This window comes from Chiloscyllium punctatum, chromosome 25 (assembly GCF_047496795.1).
Source record: "Chiloscyllium punctatum isolate Juve2018m chromosome 25, sChiPun1.3, whole genome shotgun sequence".
Classification (NCBI taxonomy): Eukaryota; Metazoa; Chordata; class Chondrichthyes; order Orectolobiformes; family Hemiscylliidae; genus Chiloscyllium; species Chiloscyllium punctatum.
The window spans coordinates 32,654,313-32,673,986 of NC_092763.1; the positions used below are offsets into that span (position 1 = coordinate 32,654,313).

The following is a 19,674-nucleotide window of genomic DNA, read 5'->3' on the forward strand; positions in this document are numbered from 1 at the left end:
CTCTGCTCACAGCAGCTGCTGCAGGAAAGGTAACTGATTTCTTCGAGATGAAACTGAGGTTTTCTGCTGTTGACACTTTTCTGTCTTTTTCTATGTCTGTGTCTCTGTAACTTGTTTCCAGTTCCAACCTGCTCAGTTTTCTCTTGTAAATAACTCATCAGCTCCTCATTGCCCATTGTAGGAACCCATAGCTACAAAAGACAGAGTTCATAATAAGTATTCAATTCCTTGCTGTGAAATAATACAGCCGTCCTAGTAAAACCCTATTTTTAAAATAGTTTTTTCTCCTTGCAGTCCACAGATTTTAAAAACACAAAAATGAGGTGTATTTCTTTCAGAATATTGATGAGAAGATGCAGTGAGATTAAACCAGCTCAAATAGCCAAATATATTCTTTCCTTCAGCAAAGTCAATTCTCCCATTTAACCAAAAACAGACTTTGAAGATTAACTCAACAGGTAAACAATAAAACCAATCAATTTCTGAATCTATTAATATTTTTAATAGACATTACATCAATTTAAGACTCAAAAGCTACTATTTAATCTTAGGTGAAAAGAAACGATGACTGGAAGTCTTTGAAAGCACCAATAAACTTCTAATTTTGCTATCTATTACTAGATTACCCCCATAGCCAGGTAACAATACAATCACTGACAATTTGCCATCCTTTAGAATCTTGACAATCTTATCCTGACTTGATAATCACCAGGGAATAGAAAGGGTCATTTTGAGGCAGTGTGGAATATACAGCCTTCTCCAAAACTGAAGAGCATGCTGCTTTGTGCCTCACTTCCAAACACTGTAATTTCTTAAATCACTGCCATAGCTAATATCACAACTATGGAGTGTTAACTCTGAGGTAATTGCTACTATGTATATATTTGTTATCCATTTGTTTTTATTGAACATAAACATTTTTGAATGCAGAATGAAACTTTCGATAGTTTCATACATTGGCAAGTTTACATTGTGGTGTGAAGTGTAAAAGTAAAATCTTGCATTTATTTAGAGCCTTTCCTGGCATTAAACTTTCACTGTTAAGAGACATCTCAAAGTACTTTGCAGGTGCTGAAATATCTTTGGATTGTGGTCACTATTATAATATAGGAGGTGCAGCAAGCATGCATTCAGCAAGTTCCACAAAGTCATTTGATAATAACCAAAAAATCTGTGTTGTTAATTGAGGAATTAATATTGGCCAGGACACCAGAATTAGCTTCTTCAAAATAATGCCATTGGATATTTTGCATTTCTGAGAGGGTCTCAGTTTAGTGTCTCATCTGAAATTTGGCACCTACAATAGGGCACTCCCTCAGTATCATCTTTAATTTTTGTGCCCAAGTGTGAAGTAAGTTTCACGTAGTCTTAGTCATGCAGCATGGAAACAGACCCTTTGGTCCAACTTGTCCACGTGGACCAGGTATCCCAATCTGATCCAATCCTGTTTGGCCCACATCCCTCTAAACTCTTCCTATTCATATACCTATCCAGATGCCTTTTAAATGTTATAATTGTACCTGGCTCCACTACTTCCTCTGACAGCTCAATCCCCACACACATCTAGAATATTCTGGCTCAAAAGAGAAAGTGCTACCAACTGAGCCACACTGACACCAGTTGCACTTTCTATGTGACTCACTGAAACCTCTGTCTCATTGTACAACTTCATAATTGATAGTTTGGTTAATATTTATCAAATAAACTTAACAATAAAACTCCGCTAACTTCTCTGTTAAAGAAAATAACGTGGCCTAAATACAATGAGAGATGTTATAAATTTATTGTAATCTCCAGTTCATTCTAACATTTCAATCTTTCTTAACAATGTAAATTGACCACAATGTTTTTTTTTAATCAAGTTCTTTCAATCCAACCTCAAGGCCACTAATTTAAAACAGACAGCAAAGAAATGGATGACTGAACAATTTGAGTGATTGTCCATATTATTTGTTTTAATGTGTACCAGCCATTGTATATGCAGTTTCCATCTGAAATATTTTGCTATATCCCACAATATTTTACAGAAAATAACTTGAACTATGTCTGGGGAAAAATGAACTATATCCCTGTACTATTCAATTATTTGCTTTAACAATGTTATGCTTTATCCATTCTATAGGGCTCATCACTCCAGTGGTCCAAAACATCCCTTCCCTTTACCTGGACCTGGCCAGGCATCCTTTTCAATTCATAATGTGTGCAACGTATTAATTTATGTTGGACAAAAACTATCAGAATACTTGATGGAAGCAGTCAATCAGAAAATGCAAAGAAGGTGATTGGAATTAGCATGTATAACACCCAAAGAAATTTTTTGGTGTTCCTGCTAATATTTTTGATTAAGCTGTTCTTGAATGAATCACTTTAAAATTTGTTAATTGTTACTGTTTCCCATAACAACTTATGCATCTGATTGTATGCTTGGCCATCAATACTTACGAAACTACCTAACATACTACCCAACGAAACTACCAATACTTACCTAACTAACAAACCTCCTCTAATTTGGGGAAACATTCAATAATTCACAAGTACTTTGTTTGGCAAAACATAACCATATTGCTGCAGGATCTTGATATCTGACTTAACACCTGTTTTTGTGAAGCATGTTAACTTGTAAGAGAAATTTCTGTGCTTCTGAACACTCTGGGGATTAGAACACAGTTCTATTTTTGTGCCAATTTTCAGTATTTAATAACCCTGATTAAATACTGCATGAACTAAATGAAGATCTGATTAATGCCACTTCTCCCATCAGCTATCATTGAAAGCATTGGATTTACATAATGTGATGTTTATGTGCTTTGAAGCTATTTACTGAAGTCAACAAGCCAATCAAGCACTGGTTTGTTGTGAAATATAAGTAAAAATAACAACAGTAAAATCAGAAATTGTCAATCTCACAAGTCGAAATAAAATTTATATAATGTATGGAGAGGTTCAGAATATTGCATATGAACCTTTCCTGTGGAGACTAAAATTGTACTTCATTTTTGGTGGAGGAAAGGAATATAGGGTCACCTACCAATGGTGCCTTTCTAATGTAACTGAATATAGTTCTTTTATATCAATTTTTATCAGCAGGAAATTACAAAAGGAAGGAATTTGGACACCATTATGCAATTTTAACTCAATTGTAACTCAGTTACGAAGTTTAAAGTAGGACCAGTGTCAGCAAATTATCTGGTTCAGGAAGCTAACTCATGAGCAGTGTACACTGGACACTGGAGCTACTTAACCCGTAAAATGCTTCGATCCTTTATCGTTGCAGTTACTGTTAAAGAAGCCACTGAAAGGCCTAACCCTCTTGCATATCTAACATAAAACTTGCTATCTCTTAACTGTCTATAGTTAACTGTGTTTGTAATTTCTTGGCCTGCCATGTTTTTAGATTACAAACATGCGTTGAGCAGTTTGAGTAGATCGTTTGGGTCCTCAAGCTTGCTCTACAATTCAATACGATTATGGCTGATTTGTGTGTGTTTCAAATTTCACATTCTCGTTTATTCCCAATAAAGTTTGCTTCCCTTCCCGAACAAGAATTTATATTCTAAAAGCAAAATGTTGCGAATGCTGGAGATCCAAAATAAAAACAATAAGTGCTGGAGAAACTCAGCAAGTCTGTCAGCATCAGTAGAGAGACAAAAACAGATTTAACATTTTTGAGTTTGATGAATCATTGGCTTTGAAACATTAACTTTGTTTCTATCTCCACAGATTTTCCCAGACTTGCTGGGCTTCTCCAGCAATTTCTGTTTTAATCTACTTATGCCTTAAGGTTTAATGACCCCCACTTTTACCTTCATCTGAGACAATTTCAAAGCCTCATAGATTTTTCTCATCTCTGTCCAAAAAGGGCAATCCCTAATTTTCAAACAGTGCCTCCTAGTTCTGAACTAGTCCACAAGAAGGAATGTCCTTTCCATGTCCTTCTTGTCAAGGCCATTCAGGATCTCCTACACTTCAAACCGGTCACCCTTTAACTCTAAACTCCAGCAAACATAAGTAGTCTGTCCAACCTATTCTCTTATTTCAGCCTATTCATTCCAAACACCAAGTACTAAGCCTCCTCTGAAAAGCCTCCAAAACATTTACATTCTTCATTTAAGTAAGGAAACCAAAACTGTATTTGAAATATGGTCACTCAATGTAATGTATAACTGAAGCACAACATCCTTACTGATATGTTCAATTCCTGTAATAAAAGATAGCATCCTATTGACCTGTATTTGCATTCAAAGTTTGAGAGAAGATTTGTAGCTCAGGTGCTCATTGTTGTGATTCTGTTCGCCGAGCTGGGAGCCGTGTGGCAGACGTTTCGTCCCCTGTCTAGGTGACATCCTCAGTGCTCGGAAGCCTCCTGTGACGTGCTTCTGTGATCTTTCCTCCGCCATTTGTAGTGGTTTGAATCTGCCGCTTCCAGTTGTCAGTTCCAGCTGTCTGTTGCAGTGGTTGGTATATTGGGTCCAGGTCGATGTGCTGATTGATTGAATCTGTGGATCTATACAATCAACACAGGGATTCTTGGACATCATCAGAAATATACACATAGACAAGGAAGAAACCATGGTCTCATTCGATGTAACGGCACTGTTCACCTCTATCGACAAAACCCTAGCCAGAGAAACAATAGCCAACCTGCTGGCCATACAGAACAGACAACAGGACGTTGAACCTATCAACAAAGACAGCATACTCAAACTACTGGACCTATGCCTCACAACACGCTTCACATTCAACAACCAAATATATGAACAAATCAACGGCACACCCATGGGCTCACCCATCTCTGGACTCATAGCAGAAGCTCTTGATACCTTCCATCACTTTACTGATGATTGAGACTAATGGGGTGTTAATTGACCAGGTTGGATTTGTCTGTTTTTTTTGTACAAGACATATCTTGCCAATTTTCCATGTTGGGTAGGTACTAGTGTTATAACAGTAGTGAAAAAGCTTGTCTAGGAGAGTGGCAAGTTCTGGAATACAAGTCTTCAGTGCTACTACTGGAATGTTATCAGGCCCCATAACCTTTCCGCCATCCAGTGTCTCCAGTCCCTTTTTGATATCACATGGAGTGAATCAAATTGATGGAAAACTGCCATCTGTAATGCTGAAGACCACTGGAGGAGGCCAAAATGGATCATCTACTTGACACTTCTGGCTGAAGATTGTTACAAATGCGTCAGTCTTTTGCACTGATATGTTGGGCTCCCCCATCAATGAGGTGGGGGATATTTGTGGAACCTCCTCTTCCAGTGAGTTCTGAATTGTCCACCCACCATACATGACTGGAAGTGGCAGAACTTCAAAGTTTAGATCTGATCCATTGGTTATGGGATTGTTTAGCCCTATCACATGCTGTTTGGCATGAAGTAGTCTTGTTTGGTAGCTGCACCAGGTTTACAGGTATGCCTGATGCTGCTCCTGGCATGTCCTCCTGTAGTCTCCATAGAACCCGGGTTGATCCCTGGCTTGACGGTAGTGCTTGAGTGGTGGCTATGTAAAGCCATGAGGTTGCAGATTGTGCTGGAGTACAGTTCTGCTGTTGATGGCCCACAGCACCCTCATAGATGCCCAGTCTTGAATTACTAGATCTATTCAAAGTCTGTCCCATTTACCAATGTGATAATGCCACATATCAAGATGGAGGGTATTTTTAATGTGAAGATGGGACTTTGACTCCATAAGGACTGTGCTGTGGTCACTTTTACTGGTCAGATGATCTACAGCCGGCAGTTTGATAAGGATGAGGTCAAGTATGTTTTTCCCTCTTATTGGTTCCCTCGCCAACTGCCGTATACCCAATCTAGCAGCTGTGTCCTTTAGGATTTGACACACTCCATCAGTCATGCTGCTGCTGAGCCACTTGTGGTGGACGTTAAAATCCCCCACCCAGAGTACATTTTGTAACCTTGCCACCCTCGGTGCTTCCTCCAAACGTTGATCAACATGGAGGAGTACTAATTCATCAGTAATGGGAGGAAGGCATATGGAAATCAACAGGAGGTTTTCATGTCCATGTTTAACCTGGAGCCATTATACTTGGTGTCTGGAGTGAATATTGAGGACTCTTGGGACAATTCCATCATGACTGTATACCACTTTGCTGCCACCCCTGCTGGCTTTGACCTGTTTGTGGGGCAGGATATATCCAGGGATAGTGATAGTTATGTCTGAGGCATTGTCTGTGGGGGATATGTTCATGAGCATATCTGGCTATAGCTTGATTAGTCTGTGAGACTGCTGACCCTGTTTTGTCACTAGTCCCCAGATGTTAGTCAGGAGGACTTTACAGTATTGACAAGGCTTTTCTGTCTTGTCTACTTTCTGGGTTGATGCCAGGTAGTCGTCTGGTTTCATTGAGACTTTGTGGAGATTGATTCAATTGAGTGGCTTGCTATGCAGTTTCAGAGGGCAATTGAATGCCAACTACATTGCTGTGTGTCTGGAATCACATGTAAGCCAGAGCAGATGAAGATGGCAGATTTCCTTCCCTGAATCAGGTAGATTTTTCCAATAATCGATATGGTTTCATTGAGACCTGCTGCGTTTTGCCAGCAATTTCTGCTTTGCTGTGAACCCCTCATCCAGGTTACACTTGCCAATCGAATTTTCTCATTTATTTGTTGACTAAAGTCACCGATATTGCCATCTTTTTATCAAAAGATTTTTTTCAGGTAAGGGAGATAATTTTGCTGGAATGAAAGCAGTAAAGCTGGAAATCTGAAGCAAACACAATACTGGAGAAATTCAGCAGGACTGGCAGAGTGTGCGGAGAGAGAAACAGAGTTAATGTTTCAAGCCTGGTATGACTTCTTCAGAACTCTTCTGAGGAAGAGTCATGCCAGATTAAAAATGTTAGCTCTGTTTCTGTCTCCACAGATGCTGCCAGACCTGCTGAGTTTCTCCAGTATTCTCTGAATCTTGCAGGAATAACTGTTTGGAAGATGTATTATTCTCAGGTTGATTTTGCACACTTCCTGACAAAAACAGCATGTGCATCCTTCCTCTGGAGAAATCAGGACATGTTGAGGACATGTTCTCAGTTAAAAATAGGTTACTATTTGCATTTTAATTTACCTGTCATGGTAGAATGGACCACAGAGCGGGTTTGAAAGTGTGTACAGTCTAGTTATATACATAAATGGCACTTTGTGACAAAATATGGACTGTAATGAACATGAACAGCTAGTGTTCTTAGTACTGGTACTCAATTAGTATTGAATTATGTACCCTTTTACTTTAAGTTACACTTCTTTTTAAGTGTATGTAGAACAAGTGATGGGGCTATAAATATTTATGAATAGCATCAGTTGTGGTAGAGAGTTGAGTCCATGCCAGCAGCCTCTACGTGAGGTTGATTGGTGTCTGTAGGTGTTAATGTTGGGGTAGTCAAGTCAATAGCTGAGTAAGTGTTTGCCTGTGCAGGCCTCTCTTACCTTAAGCAAATTTAGCTTTCTACCAATACAGCATTGGTAAATAGCAGTGGAAATGACTTGTCATATTTTAGTGCCCCACACAATTCCCCTAACAAAAGATTCTGTAAAATAAAGTCAGCAAGAAATAAGGAAAAATGTCTAAGTTGTGCAGGGACTTTGTGATATTAAGTTGCTTTGACTTAGCTGCTTTTTCTATGGCCAATCCAATTTATTTTTCCACTTTAAGGAATCGGTTGTATAACCAGTCCCTTTCAGGCCGCCCGTGTTCGGATGGAATCAATCAAGCAAGGTATTCAAGGTGATTGGCATGCTTACTAGATGTATTTGTGTTAACATGCTGTGGTGTTAGCATCATTTTTCTTCTTTACACCTTTTATACTGTACAATGATTTGAATAAATCCTATGACTGTGTTTAACATTTGCATCTATCAGATTGTGCTGAAGTTATGGATTCCAGTCAAATCAGCAAAGCTACTTTGAAGCATATGTGCACTAAACCCTGAGTATGTCATGTGTGATTGGGGAAGGATGTAAAATTGTAATGCTCCACTTGCTTGAGAGCAAAAAGGAAATGTCAAAAAGTAAGGTTATTTACTAAAATTACCTGCAAACATAGCTTGTGCATGAGATATAATAGGAGATTTGTCCAAAAAAAATTCTTTTGTTCTCTTTCCCATTCCTGATTTTTTTTTCCTTGGTCTTTTGTTATGCTTTGTTTCTGTTTACAGTTTTCCAATTGGTTTTCTACGTTGTTCATCGTATTTCAGTTCTACATCTGAACTCGTATCTTCTTCCCTTTGAGCCTCAACTAACTCAAATCCTTAGCCCTTTCATATTATGGACAGAGTCTTCCGCTATCATACCTTCACACGTTTTGGAATACTCTTGCAACAATAGACCAAATCTAAAAGTTGAAGTTCTAAATTGGAGAAAGGCCAATTTTGATGGTATTAGGCAAGATCTTTCAAAAGCTGATTGGGGGCAGATGTTCGCAGGTAAAGGGACGGCTGGAAAATGGGAAGCTTTCAGAAATGAGATAATGAGAATCCAGAAAAAGTATATTCCTGTTAGGGTGAAAGGAAAGGCTGGTAGGTTTAGGGAATGCTGGATGACTAAAGAAGTTGAGGGTTTGGTTAAGAAAAAGAAGGAAGCATATGTCAGGTATAGACAGGATAGATCGAGTTAATCCTTAGAAGAGTATAAAGGCAGTAGGAGTATACTTATGAGGGAAATCAGGAGTGCAAAAAGGGGACGTGAGATAGCTGTGGCAAATAGAATTAAAGATAATCCAAAGAGCTTTTACAAATACATTAAAGACAAAAGGGTAACTAGGGAGAGAATATGGCTCCTGAAAGATCAGCAAGGCGGCCTTTGTGTGGATCAGCAGAAAATGGGGGGAGATACTAAATGAGTATTTTGCATCATTATTTACTGTAGAAAAGGACATAGAAGATATAGAATGTAGGGAAATAGATGGTGACATATTGAAAAATGTCCATATTACAGAGGAGGAAGTGCTGGATGTCTTGAAACGGGTAAAGGTGGATAAATCCCCAGGACCTGATCAGGTAGATTAGATTAGATTAGATTAGATTACTTACAGTGTGGAAACAGGCCCTTCGGCCCAACAAGTCCACACCGCCCCGCCGAAGCGCAACCCACCCATACCCCTACATCTACCCCTTACCTAACACTACGGGCAATTTGGCATGGCCAGTTCACCTGACCTGCGCATCTTTGGAGTGTGGGAGGAAACCGGAGCACCTGGAGGAAACCCACGCAGACACGGGGAGAATGTGCAAACTCCACACAGAGAGTCGCCTGAGGCGGGAATTGAACCCGGGTCTCTGGCGCTGTGAGGCAGCAGTGCTAACCACTGTGCCACCGTGCCGCCCACAAGGTGTACCCTCGAACGCTGTGGGAAGCTAGAGAACTGATTGCTAGGTTTCTTGCTGAGATATTTGTATCATCAATAGTCATAGGTGAGGTGCCAGAAGACTGGAGGTTGGCAAACGTCGTGCCACTGTTTAAGGAGGGTGGTAAGGACAAGCCAAGGAACTATAGACCAGTGAGCCTGACCTTGGTGGTGGGCAAGTTGTTGGAGGGAATTCTGAGGGACAGGATGTACATGCATTTGGAAAAGCAAGGACTGATTCAGGATAGTCAACATGGCTTTGTGCGTGGGAAATCATGTCTCACAAACTTGATTGAGTGTTTTGAAGAAGTAACAAAGGGGATTGATGAGGGCAGAGCGGTAGTTGTGATCTATATAGACTTCAGTAAGGTGTTCGATAAGGTTCCCCATGGGAGACTGGTTAGCAAGGTTAGATCTCATGGAATATAGAGAGAACTACCCATTTGGATACAGAACTGTTTCAAAGGTAGAAGACCGTGGGTGGTAATGGAGGGTTGTTTTTCAGAATGGAGGCCTGTGACCAGTGGAATGCCACAAGGATCGGTGCTGGGTCCACTGCCTTTCATCATTTATATAAATGATTTGGATGCGGGCATAAGAGGTATGGTTAGTAAGTTTGCAGATGACACCAAAATTAGAGGTGTAGTGGACAGTGAAGAAGGTTACTCAGAATACAATAGGATCTTGACCAGATGGGCCAATGGACTGAGAAGTGGCAGATGGAGTTTAATTCAGATAAATGCGAGGTGCTGCATTTTGGGAAAGCAAATCTTAGCAGGACTTATATACCTTAATGGTAAGGTGCTAAGGAGTGTTGCTGAACAAAGAGACCTTGGAGTGCAGGTTCATAGCTGCTTGAAAGTGGAGTTGCAGGTAGATAGGATAGTGAAGAAGGTGTTTGGTATGCTTTCCTTTATTGGTCAGAGTATTGAGTACGGGACTTGGAAGGTCATGTTGCGGCTGAATAGGACATTAGTTAGGCTACTTTTGGAATATTGCATGCAATTCTGGTCTCCTTCCTATCAGAAAGATGTTGTAAAACTTGAAAGGATTCAGAAAATATTTACAAGGATGTTGCCAGGGTTGGAGGATTTGAGCTATAGGGAGAGGCTGAACAGGCTGGGGCTATTTTCCCTGGAGCGTCGGAGGCTGAGGGGTGACCTTATAGAGGTTTACAAAATTATGAGGGGCATGGATAAGATAAATAAGCAAAGTCTTTTCCCTGGGGTCGGGGAGTCCAGAACTAGAGGGCATAGGTTTAGGGTGAGAGGGGAAAGATATAAAAGAGACCTGAGGGGCAACGTTTTCACGCAGAGGGTGGTACGTGTATGGAATAAGTTGCCAGAGGAAGTGGTGGAGCCTGGTACAATTGCAACATTGAAGAGGCATTTGGATGGGTATATGAATCGGAAGGGCTTGGAGGGATGTGGGCCAGGTGCTGGCAGGTGGGACTAGATTGGGTTTGGATATTTGGTCAGCATGGATGGGTTGGACCTAAGGGTCTGTTTCCATGCTGTACATCTCTATGACTTTGAGTCTTGCTAACTCTTTCCCAATCTCAAAATCTCCTTGCTTGGTCGTGTTTGTACTCCATGAAATTACATTTTCTCCCTTGAATCCTGATGTACTTTTAGATCTTTCATGAAATTAATATGTCGTATAGTTACACATTGTATTCATAAATACCATTCATTGTATTGCCAAATTTACCAATAAGAATATAAAAATCTCAAAGGAATTTGGACCGCTTGAACTGGAGTACATAATAATAAATCTAATTTAAAAGAAGCAAAGGATATAGTTTCATGTATGTAGAAGGGAAGCATATTTATTATTAAAATACCAATTAATGGAAAAAAAGATAATTGGCCATACATTGAAGTTTCCAATTCATAAGTGTTGCCAGAGAGGCAATTTCAGTATCTGTTAAGCATTTCAAGGACAATAATTGAATAGTCCTACACCTACACCTATAATAAATAGTCTAAATGTCAATAGTTTATTTTTAAAAATCTACTTTGTTATGTTTATGTGCAAATGGGTCCCTTTTCATTGTGCTTGTGGAATTTTCTGCTAACTTGATGTTCCAAAGTTTGGTAAAATCCATACTACTGACAGATGACCAACTTCTATTCAAGTGGAATTTTTTGGCAAGTTAAAAAAGGAATGATGTACACTTGAATGATAAATATATAGTTTGTATACTGATGTACCAGTCTTTCAAAGAGCTGTCAAGGTGTTGCAGAAGAGGCTGCTAAATAAGATAAGGCCTGATGATGTTAGGAACAAGGTGATGGCATGGATAAAGAAGGCTGAAAGTGTGGATAAAGGGGTCTTTTCCAAGATTGTAACTGGTGACTACTAGAGTTCTGCAGGGGTTAGTGTTGGGGCCACAACTATTCACATTATACATAACAATTCGAATGAAGAAACTGAGGACATTATTGCTAAGTTTGCAGAAAACACAAAGACTGAGGGACAGGTAGTGTTGAGAAGGTGGGTTGTTGCAAAAGGATTTGGATAGGCTAGGAGATTGGGTGAAGTAGTAGCAAATGGAATATAATGTGAGATGGTTTGAGGTTATACAATTTGGTAGGATTAATATAGGCATAGAGTATTTTCTAAATGGAGAAAGACTTTATAAATCTGAAGCATAAAGGAATTTAGTCCTAGTTCAGGGTTCTCAAAGTTAATATGCAGGTCTAGGCATTTAGGAAAGCAAATGCAATGGTAGCATTCATTTTGAGATAGCTAGAATGCAAGAGGGATGTAATGCTGAAGCTGTATAAGGGTTTAGTCAGATTACATTTGGAATATTGAGAGCAGTTTTGGGCCCTGTATCTAAAGAACAATGCCCTGGCCTGGAAGGGGTCCAGAGGAGATTTACAAGGATGATCCTGTGGATGAAAGACTTGTCTTACGAGGAGCAGTTGAAGACTCTGGGTTTGTACTGGATGGAGTTTAGAAGGATGACTGGGATCTCGTGGTAACTTAGAGAATATTGAGAGCCATGGATAGATTGGACATGGAGAATGTGTTTCTGCTAGACCGGGACCCAAAGGTACAGCTTCAGGGTGAAGGGATAACCCTTTAGAACTGAGATGAGGAATTTCTTCAACCAGAGGATGGTGAATCTGTGGAATTCATTACCACAAAAGACTGTGGAGACTTGATGACATAGATAGGGTCTTGATTAGTTGGGGGGATCAAAGGTTACAGAGCAAAGGCAGGAGAATTGGGTTAAGAAACAGAGCAGAGTCAAGATTAGAGTGGTACTGGAAAAGCACAGCAGGTCAGGCAGCATCCGAGGAGCAGAAAATTGACATTTCTGGCAAAAACCCTTCGTCAGGGATAAGGCCTGATGAAGGGCTTTTGACCGAAACATAGATTTTCCTGCTACTCAGATGCTGCCTGACGTGAGCTTTTCCAGCACCACTCTAATCTTAACTCTGATCTCCAGCATCTGCAGTCCTCATTTTCACCTAAGAAACAGATCAGCCGTGATCAAGTGGCAGGGCAGACTCAATGGACTGAATAGACTAATTCTATTCCTATATCTTACGGTCTATTATTATGGTCCTCAACTATACATTTGGACGAGGAAGAGGAGAGACCAGTTTATCAAATGCTGAGCTGTTCTTTTAGTTTCAAGGAAGTGAATGAATTGTGATTCAGTGCATCTGTTACTGCAGAATGCGTTTTCACTGAATGAGCTTCAATACATTAGTCCTTGTCATGATTGTATTAAGATACCTCTCTACAATAAAAGACTTGCATTTATATAAAACTGCATGTATCCTTTGAGACATCAGAAAGGTCTTCTCAGGAAATTTATATTTAAAGTAAAGATTGATATTCCTCTATCTTTGTGGGATTTCAAAACTAGAAAAAAGATTGATTGTTGCAACATGATAACAAGAAGTTGTACATTCCAGGATTTCTTGGCTTCTTAGAGCAGTTCCCATCAATTAGACAGTAGCAAACATAAGCCTATTATTTAAGAAAGGAGGGAAAGGCAAAACTAGCAATTACAGACCAGTTGGTCTATCGTTTATCATCGGCAAAATGCTAACATTTATAATTAGCAATGTGGTAACAGGCACTTAGAAAATCATGCCATGGTTAAGCAAAGCCAACGTTTGTGGTTTATTAGGGGAAAATGTGTTTGCCAAATCTGAGTTTTATGAGGATATTAGATGATTTAAGAAGGAACCAGTAGTTGTAAAACTGTAATAGGTTTGGAATGTACTACAGGAGATTGTTGCAGAAAATTAGAACTTATAGGGGTGGGGGTGGGGGGGAGTGGTTAGGTATTGGCAGAGATTGAGGACTTGTTAATGGACAGAAGAATTAGTAGGAATAAACATGTACTTTTGGATTGATATATTGTAACTAGTGATATACTTCAAGGATCAGTACTTGAGATTCAGCTTTTTACAATTCATCTTTGTGGTCTAAATGAAGGACTGACTAAGTATTAAAGTTTGTTAATAGGAAAGTAAATGCTGAGGATGATGCAGAGAAACTACGTAAGAATAGAAACAGGTTGGATGGGTGGACATGAATGTGGAATGCAATATGGTGAAGTTATCCGCTTTAGTGAGAAAAGTTTAAAAGTAGAATATTTTTGGTGAAAAACTGGGCAAAGTTAGCGAATTAGAGAGCCCTGGGTGTCCTTGTAAGTGTATCACAAAGTTAATATGCTATTGCAGCAAGCTGTTATGAAGGCAAGTGGTATGTTATCTTTTGTTTGGTGCAGAACAGCAAAGACATTTTTCTCCCATTGTACAGGGAACTCATGAGGATGTACAAGGAATGCTTTACCTCATGAATAACCTACTTGACCAAGGCTTAACAAAGATTTGCCAAAGTGGTTCTAGCAGTAAGCGACTGGCTGCTGAGCAGACAATGAGTAGATTAGGTCTTTATTACTTAGACTTTAGAAGATCGAATTGAAAAATGCACAATTCTTTTGGGACTTTACAGTGTTGATGCTGAGAAAATGTGTATCCTAAATGGAAGTATGGCTCCTGTCAGAGAATAAGGAATCAACCATTAAAGAGATGAAGAGGAATGTTTTCACTGAGTGCTGCAGAGACTGGTAGATATTGATGGTGTTCAACACTGACATTAATTTTTTTGTGTGTGTTTTAAAGATTGTGGGAACAGCGCAGGAAGGTGGATTTCAGGTGGAAGATCAGCCGTGATCTTGTTGAATGACATAGCAGGCTTGGAAGGCAAAACAACCTACTCCTAATTCTTACAGTACCCTTTCATGTATGGAACCATCTCAGGATGCTTTACAGATACAATTTCAGAAAAATATTTGGGAGGTGTGATCCAGAACTAGGTCAAATAAATGAATTTTGAGGAGATGTCCCAAGATGTTTAAGGAGTAAAGTCGAGTGTGGTACCTGGATGGAAATTGACAGTGTTAAGTGTGGGACAAAGAAAATGAATCATGCACAAAGTCAGATTCATAAGAGTGAAGAGTTCATGGGGATATGTTTGGTTGTCTGGCTGGAAGAGGTTGGAGATGATTTAAATTAAAGCTATGAAGGCAGTTTAGCATGTTGATTATTGGAATTTAAAATTTCTCCCTGGTGACAGGGTGTCAATGCAGACCAACAAGGATAAGGATAATGGTTGAGTGAAATGGCATTGATTATGATATGGTTAGTATAGTTTAATTGATCAGGTTTATGGATGGTAGATGTTTTTGTAGAATTAAGGAGTCTGCGCGAGCTAATAAAAGCTTTTTCCAGTGATTAACAATTTGCCATAAATCTGAAAGTTGAAGTTTGACAAGGTCTGTTCTGCATAATAATTGTATTTCAGAGATTGGGGAGTGCTTTCCTAAAACCACAATTGGAAATGAACAAAGTTTGTTTGCCTTTTAATTTTCCAGCATGACCCATGACTACACAGTACCTGAGGGAGTCCTCGAAAATTTCAGTGTCATGGAAATTGTAACACTCCGGCGTCAGGTAAAAAGTTTTGATCAGCAACATTTACGTGTATAGTATAATAAATCTGACAATTAGACTGTTGCAGGAACAGGAACTTTCCTGGAGTTGGGATTTAGTTATATTTTATGTGTGTATCCTTATCTGGAAAATGTTTTCCAAACACAACATGAAGAATGGGTGTTGGACAATTTGTCCAAAATCTTAGACTGCAAAGCAACTTCACACGCTCAATAAAATAATTTTAACACTAGATTGTCCTCCTAGTTTGTAGAGATCCAATTTAAATCTGTGGGAAATGGGAAGAAAACAATGATTTGTTGTTTTTATTTTGGTGTTGAACTCCTTCATTGTGCAATAGGGTCAACCTTTCTCTCTTTCAGCTGAACAAGTTGAATCGGCGCCTACAATTATTGGAACAGGAAAGTCGGGACCATGCTCGAAAGGAATTTGTACTCTATTCCATCATCATAGCAGCTTGTTTTGTCAACAGTTGGCTCTGGTTGAGGAAGTAGGTTCATTCTAACTGCATTTGTAGAGTTGGAGAAGAGTGCTACAAACTGACAGACAGGCCATCTTCTGAATGCAGCAAGACGGAGTATTGATTTCACTTGTGAAGCAATCTGTACTATCACTGAAATACAAAGATGACTTTCAAACAGTTTGCTGACATCTTTTTAATAGCATTGCGATGTAGTTTAGGCAAGTCGTATTCCAATGTTACAGTGTAATGCATTCAAAACCTAATTGATTAGTTTAAAATTAACAAACAACTTCAGGGTGAAAGGAAAGGCTGGTAGGTAGGTAGGTTTAGGGAATGCTGGATGACGAAAGAAATTGAGGGTTTGGTTAAGAAAAAGAAGGAAGCATATGTAAGGTATAGACAGGATAGATCGAGTGAATCCTTAGAAGAATATAAAGGCAGTAGGAGTATACTTATGAGGGAAATCAGGAGGGAAAAAAGGGGACATGAGATAGCTTTGGCAAATAGAATTAAGGAGAATCCAAAGGGTTTTTACAAATACGTTAAGGACAAAAGGTAACTAGGGAGAGAATAGGGCCCCTCAAAGATCAGCATGGCGGCCTTTGTGTGGAGCTGCAGAAAATGGGGGGAGATACTAAATGAGTATTTTGCATCAGTATTTACTGTAGAAAAGGACATGGAAGATATAGAGTGTAGGGAGATAGATGGTGACATCTTGCAAAATGTCCAGATTACAAAGGAGGAAGTGCTGGATGTCTTGAAATGGATAAAGGTGGATAAATCCCCAGGACCTGATCAGGTTACCCGAGAACTCTGTGGGAAGCTAGAGAAATGATTGCTGAGTCTCTTGCTGAAATGTTTGTATCATCGATAGTCACAGGTGAGGTGCCGGAAGACTGGAAGTTGGCTAACGTGGTGCCACTGTTTAAGAAGGGAGGTAAGGACAAACCAGGGAACTATAGACCAGGGAGACTGATGTTGGTGGTGGGCAAGTTGTTGGAGGGAATCCTGAGGGACAGGGTGTACATGTATTTGGAAAGGCCATGTCTGATTAGGGATACTCAACATGGCTTTGTACATGGGAAATCATGTCTCACAAACTTGATTAACTTTTCTGAGAAAGTAACAAAGAGGATTGATGAGGGCAGAGCAGTAGATGTGATCTATATGGACTTCAGTAAGGCGTTCGACGAGGTTCCCCATGGGAGACTGATTAGCAAGGTTAGATCTCATGGAATACAGGGAGAACTAGCCATTTGGATACAGAACTGGCTCAAAGGTAGAAGACAGATGGTGGTGGTGGAGGGTTGTTTTTTCAGACTGGAGGCCTGTGACCCAGTGGAGTGCCACAAGGATCGGTGCTGGGCTCTCTACTTTTTGTCATTTACATAAATGATTTGGATGCGAGCATAAGAGGTACAGTTAGTAAGTTTGCAGATGACACCAAAATTGGAGGTGTAGTGGACAGCGAAGAGGATTACCTCAGATTACAGCAGGATCTTGACCAGATGGGCCAATGGGCTGAGAAGTGGCAGATGGAGTTTAATTCAGATAAATGCGAGGTGCTGCTTTTTGGGAAAGCAAATCTTAGCAGGATTTATACACTTAATGGTAAGGCCCTAGGGGATGTTGCTGAACAAAGAAACGTTGGAGTGCAGGTTCATAGCTCCTTGAAAGTGGAGTCGCAGGTAGATAGGATAGTGAAGAAGGCGTTTATTATGCTTTCTTTTATTGGTCAGAGCATTGAGTACAGGAGTAGGGAGGTCATGTTGCGGCTGTACTTGACATTGGTTAGGCCACTGTTGGAATATTGCATGCAATTCTGGTCTCCTTCCTATCTGAAAGATGTTGTGAAACTTGAAAGGGTTCAGAAAAGATTTACAAGGATGTTGCCAGGGTTGGAGGATTTGAGCTATAGGGAGAGGCTGAACAGGCTGGGACTGTTTTCCCTGGAGCATCGGAGGCTGAGGGGTGACCTTATAGAGGTTTACAAAATTATGAGGGGCATGGATAGGGTAAATAGGCAAAGTCTTTTCCCTGGGGTCGGGGAGTCCAGAACTAGAGGGTATAGGTTTAGGGTGAGAGGGGCAAGATATAAAAGAGACCTAAGGGGCAAATTTTTCACACAGAGGGTGGTACGGGTATGGAATAAGTTGCCAGAGGAAGTGGTGGAGGCTGGTACAATTGCAACATTTAAGAGCCATTTGGATGGGTATATGAATAGGAAGGGTTTGGAGGGAAGTGGGCTGGGCGCTGGCAGGTGGGACTAGATTGGGTTGGAATATCTGGTCGACATGGATGGGTTGGACCTAAGGGTCTGTTTCCATGCTGTACATCTCTATGACTCTATGACTCTACATCATGTGGAAATTCTTAAGACACTAATACAAAGGCCAGTGCAATTATAGGGATATTGAAGAATATTATGTACAAACAAACGAGTTAAGTTGATAAAACAATAACTTCTGGGGAAAAATATTTTTGATGGTAAGTAAAATTGTTTCTTTGTATTGCATTCTTAGACCCACCTATCCTCCTCCTAGCAATTTTGTCTGCTATAATTGGCACTCATTTTTTACTTTTAATTTGTTCATGGCATGTGAGTTCCACTGATCACACCAGCGCATATTGCCTATTCAAATTTGTCTTGAGAAGGTATGCAGGTGGGTTTGAGAGTTTAGTGTCCCTTTGTCTGTTTTTTTTTCTCCTGTGTTTCCATGAAATGTGTCCAGTCTCTGCTTGAAAAAGTTTGTGGCGACACTGTGGTTTAAGAGAAGAATTTTGTCCTGTTTTTTTTTTCTATGAATGGTTGAGACAGAGATGTTGAGTTCTCTATTCAAGCCAATAAAATAAACAACTTGTGAGGCCTTGGAGATTTTTAAAAATTGGAGCAATAGAACCAGCTGGAATGGGTGGGGTCAAACTCCCACAGAACCACGATTTTTAGTTTAAGCTTTCAGTAGCAGTTGTAGCTAGGATCTTGAAGCTGGATGTGGAAGCTGTTTTTCCTCTCTCTGTTATGGCTAAAAACTGGGGTTTTCTTTCTGCTGGAATTGCATGTGAGACAATCAATTGCACTGAACTTGTCTTTGCCAAGGGTGTGTTTATGGGATGTTACTAAATTGGAACAGTTACTGTTGTGTGGTTAAATAATCTATTATTCTGTTATTCCAATTTCTTCTTTTGTATTTTAACCGTAGTGTATGTATAAAGTGTGTTTTGCTTCAAAACGGGTAGTTTGACTGGGACGCAATGCCTTACACTTACTTTTAAAATAAGGAAAAGTTAGGGTCTAGACTATCTTCTTAATATATTTTGAGGTAGTTTGGTCTGATCCATAAGTTGGGGACTCTTGTCAGGGTTGGGCTTATGTTTATTGGATTCTGGATTAGTGGTGCTGGAACAGCACAGCAGTTCAGGCAGCATCCAAGTAGCTTCAAAATTGATGCTGCCTGAACTGCTGTGCTCTTCCAGCACCACTAATCCAGAATCTGGTTTCCAACATCTGCAGTCATTGTTTTACCTTTGTTTATTGGACTCAAAGGTGAGTTTTTTTTAAATTTCGGGTGTTGCACTTGGTTGGTTTAAACAGAATTTAGCTTGTGTAATAGTGGCTCTTTCAGTCACTAAGAGTTTCCTGGGCGGTGGCGGGGGGAGGTGTAAGAAGTCACTTCAGGAGTTTTACAGGAAGTGAGTCAGGCAAAGCTTTTGGAATTGGCAAGCAACTTGGAGTGGGAGTTGCTTGTGTTGGTGAGGAAAGGAGAAATAATTGTGGCAATCTCGCATTTACAATTACCAGGAATGCCATTGGAATCTTTGGAAATGGCTAAAATTCAATTGAAAATGAAATCACTTGAGGGAAA

The 19,674-nt window shown here is 39.9% G+C and overlaps 1 protein-coding gene across 1 annotated transcript in view; it reads left to right on the plus strand.

Moving 5' to 3' along the window:
• LOC140495814 (mitochondrial fission factor homolog A-like) overlaps positions 1-19,170 on the plus strand; it is a 34,513-nt gene extending 15,343 nt beyond the window's left edge. Inside the window, exons 6-9 of the mRNA XM_072594957.1 lie at positions 2,123-2,278; positions 7,672-7,743; positions 15,270-15,348; positions 15,711-19,170. Of these exons, the coding sequence (XP_072451058.1) occupies positions 2,123-2,278; positions 7,672-7,743; positions 15,270-15,348; positions 15,711-15,842 (439 nt within the window). The 3' untranslated portion in view covers positions 15,843-19,170. The remainder of the gene's footprint in view (positions 1-2,122; positions 2,279-7,671; positions 7,744-15,269; positions 15,349-15,710) is intronic.
• Positions 19,171-19,674: the final 504 nt, after the last annotated feature.